General features: G+C 45.0%; 1 protein-coding gene across 1 annotated transcript; it reads left to right on the forward strand.

Moving 5' to 3' along the window:
- Positions 1 to 585: 585 nt before the first annotated feature.
- On the forward strand, positions 586 to 964 carry SARC_14055 (hypothetical protein; the record flags this gene model as incomplete). Its single annotated transcript, XM_014291811.1, has 1 exon — positions 586 to 964. A coding segment is annotated over one exon (379 nt), but the record flags the coding sequence as incomplete, so codon positions are not given.
- Between the last annotated feature and the right edge of the window lie 1787 nt (positions 965 to 2751).

A 2751-nucleotide genomic window follows, 5' to 3' on the forward strand; every position in this document is an offset into this window, starting at 1 on the left:
GTGTGTGTGTGTGTGTGTGTGTGTGTATGTGTGTGTGTGTGTGTGTGTGTGTATACATATATATTTATAATATATATATATATATATATATATATCTGCGTTTGACACCTTATTTTTGCATCATTTTCATTCGATATATTATCCGATTTATGCGATTTGTTTAAACCCGCAGGTAAACGACCGCAATGTTATCATAGCATCGGGTAAACAGGGTCGGCTCTCGATGGTAGCTCTTGTCGACGGATGCCCAGTGGAACGCCAGTTTGATACCCGGAAAGAAAGAAAGTATAGAACACATCATAACCGTATGTCTATTTTGGGAAAGTAAGAAAGTATACAACACATCATAACCTTATGTCTATTTTGGGAAAGTAATTACGTATAGAACACAGAGAAAAGAACAAGGTATAGAGCCAGCGTATGTCTACTTTGCCCAGGGTATTTTTCGTACAATCGCATAATGAACAGACCGTTTACCTTTATATTGCGGAATAGCGACCGGTTAAGTGGCTCGAATACACACGGGAGGGTATCGTCTAAGCTTGACATACTGTCACACCTTTTGAGCGATCTTACTTTGTTACTATGAGGGCTGCTGACATGCAATCGTCTTATTCTCCCCCACCGTCGAGCCAAATCAGCAACCCACACCTCATATGGACCCCAATTCAACCAATACCATTGCACCCATTCATCTCTGGTGTATGTGTCTTCCCCGTTCTAGGCCCACTTACCACGTCGCCCAGTAGTACATACGCCAGGCGCAATGTGGGCTTCTCTCTCGCATCTGAGGATGACTCATCTCTCGACCACCACCACATCCCAGTACACAGGTTCAGGGCTAGAGGAAGTAACGTGCCCCTCACGGGCAATGTAGGGACGGTGGACTCGACCGCACGACCACGACTTGGCTCACCCTTGTTGAAGGATACCCCCACAGGCCTCGGGAATGTGGCCAGCTCAGGTATTGTGTGATAATGTATGGTATTGTATGATAGTGTAGTGTGCATGGTATTGTATGATAGTGTACTGTGCATGGTGTTGTATGATAGTGTACTGTGCATGGTGTTGTATGATAGTGTACTGTGCATGGTATTGTATGATAGTGTACTGTGCATGGTGTTGTATGATAGTGTACTGTGCATAGTGTTGTATGATTGTGTACTGTGCATCGTATTGTATGATATTGTACTGTGCATGGTATCGTATGATAGTGTACTGTGCATGGTTTTGTATGATAGTGTACTGTGCATGGTGTTGTATGATAGTGTACTGTGCATGGTATTGTATGCTAGTGTACTGTGTTGTGAGGGGAGGGGTGTGTTTGGTTCTTCCTGCCGCATGTGATGTACTGTGAAGTATCGCCAGAATTGCGTTGCGTGCCTTGCGATGCAGGGCGCTAGATGCAGTCTATCAAGCGTGTGATTGCTCCTGTGACAATATGACAACGTGTCAATGTGTCAATGTGTGATGATGTTCGATGTGTGCACACTGCTGTACTGGTCGTATGAGGCGTTTGGGAATACGTTAGTACACCCGCGGCCAAAGGAGATAGGGGAAGGGGAAGGTAGCATACATGTATTCCTTCAGTTCTCATGACCATCCTCATGTGTTGTAGGAAGGGCTGTGGCGGTGGACTCGACGGAGTCCGAGTGCCCCATAGATGCCTCTGCGACTGCGGAGAAGGTCGCGAATGGAAAAGAAACCTCTACGCACAGACCGAGAGCCCCCTCTAATGGTATCGTAAGTGTGGCCCTGTAGCAACCGTGGAGCGATTTTATGTTAGTACATATAATTGAGATATGGTTGCGATGTGCTGTGCAGTGTCATAAGTGTGCACCTGCAACCGTTGTGAAGTGGTCTATGTCAGTACATTAAGATAAGAAATGGTTCAATTCAAGTACCTGTTAATATGCAGTCCAATAGTATCGTAAGTGCGCGCCTGCAGCCACCGTGGAGTTGTATATGAGCGTACTGTATTCATATCTGGCGATATTTGTATATGAAAATGCGTTACCGCGTCAACGTGCTGTCTCGACTTTGACATCATATCATGTTCACTTGTTTACACTTAGAACTCACCAGAAATGGGCTATTGTTTTTCAGCGAACGAATATCGATTGGTACAATCGATCTTTTTCTGATTCAATCCTATGGGCATCGGCGTCCTTCACTATGTGCAAGCATAGGAGATCAATGGGTTATAGGGTATTACTTTGCACAGCTGGGCCGAACATCTCCCAGTACTGTAGCTATCGTTGTATATACATATATATATATATATGTGTGTGTGTGTGTGTGTGTGTGTGTGTGTGTGTGTATCAGGTGAGCATAGCCCTTTTTTCTCTGAAGTTTAGACTGAACTAACATCCTCATTGACGACACCCTTCACGCAGAGTCCAGCGAGGGAAAGCTAGCCGCTAGCACCACAACACCGTCTGTAGTCTCACTCGTCCATGAGGCAAAGAATGTAGTCGACACCAACGATGCAACTGGTACTACCGATGGGCGCAAGAACACGCCGGAGATAGAGACACCGTTCAGTGCAATAAATGACGAGGCAGAGGACTCTGAGGACGACAATGACGATGTCACCGCTGTTGTGTCGGTTGTGGCATATTTAGAGAAGGTGAGACTCACTGTGTGCGATTAATCCCATATTTACGTATGTATATATCTATATATATATATATATATGTGTGTGTGTGTGTGTGTGTGTGTATGCGTGTGTGTGTATGTGTGTGTGTATGT

Source organism: Sphaeroforma arctica, assembly GCF_001186125.1.
Source record: "Sphaeroforma arctica JP610 unplaced genomic scaffold supercont1.4081, whole genome shotgun sequence".
Lineage (NCBI taxonomy): Eukaryota > Ichthyosporea > Ichthyophonida > Sphaeroforma > Sphaeroforma arctica.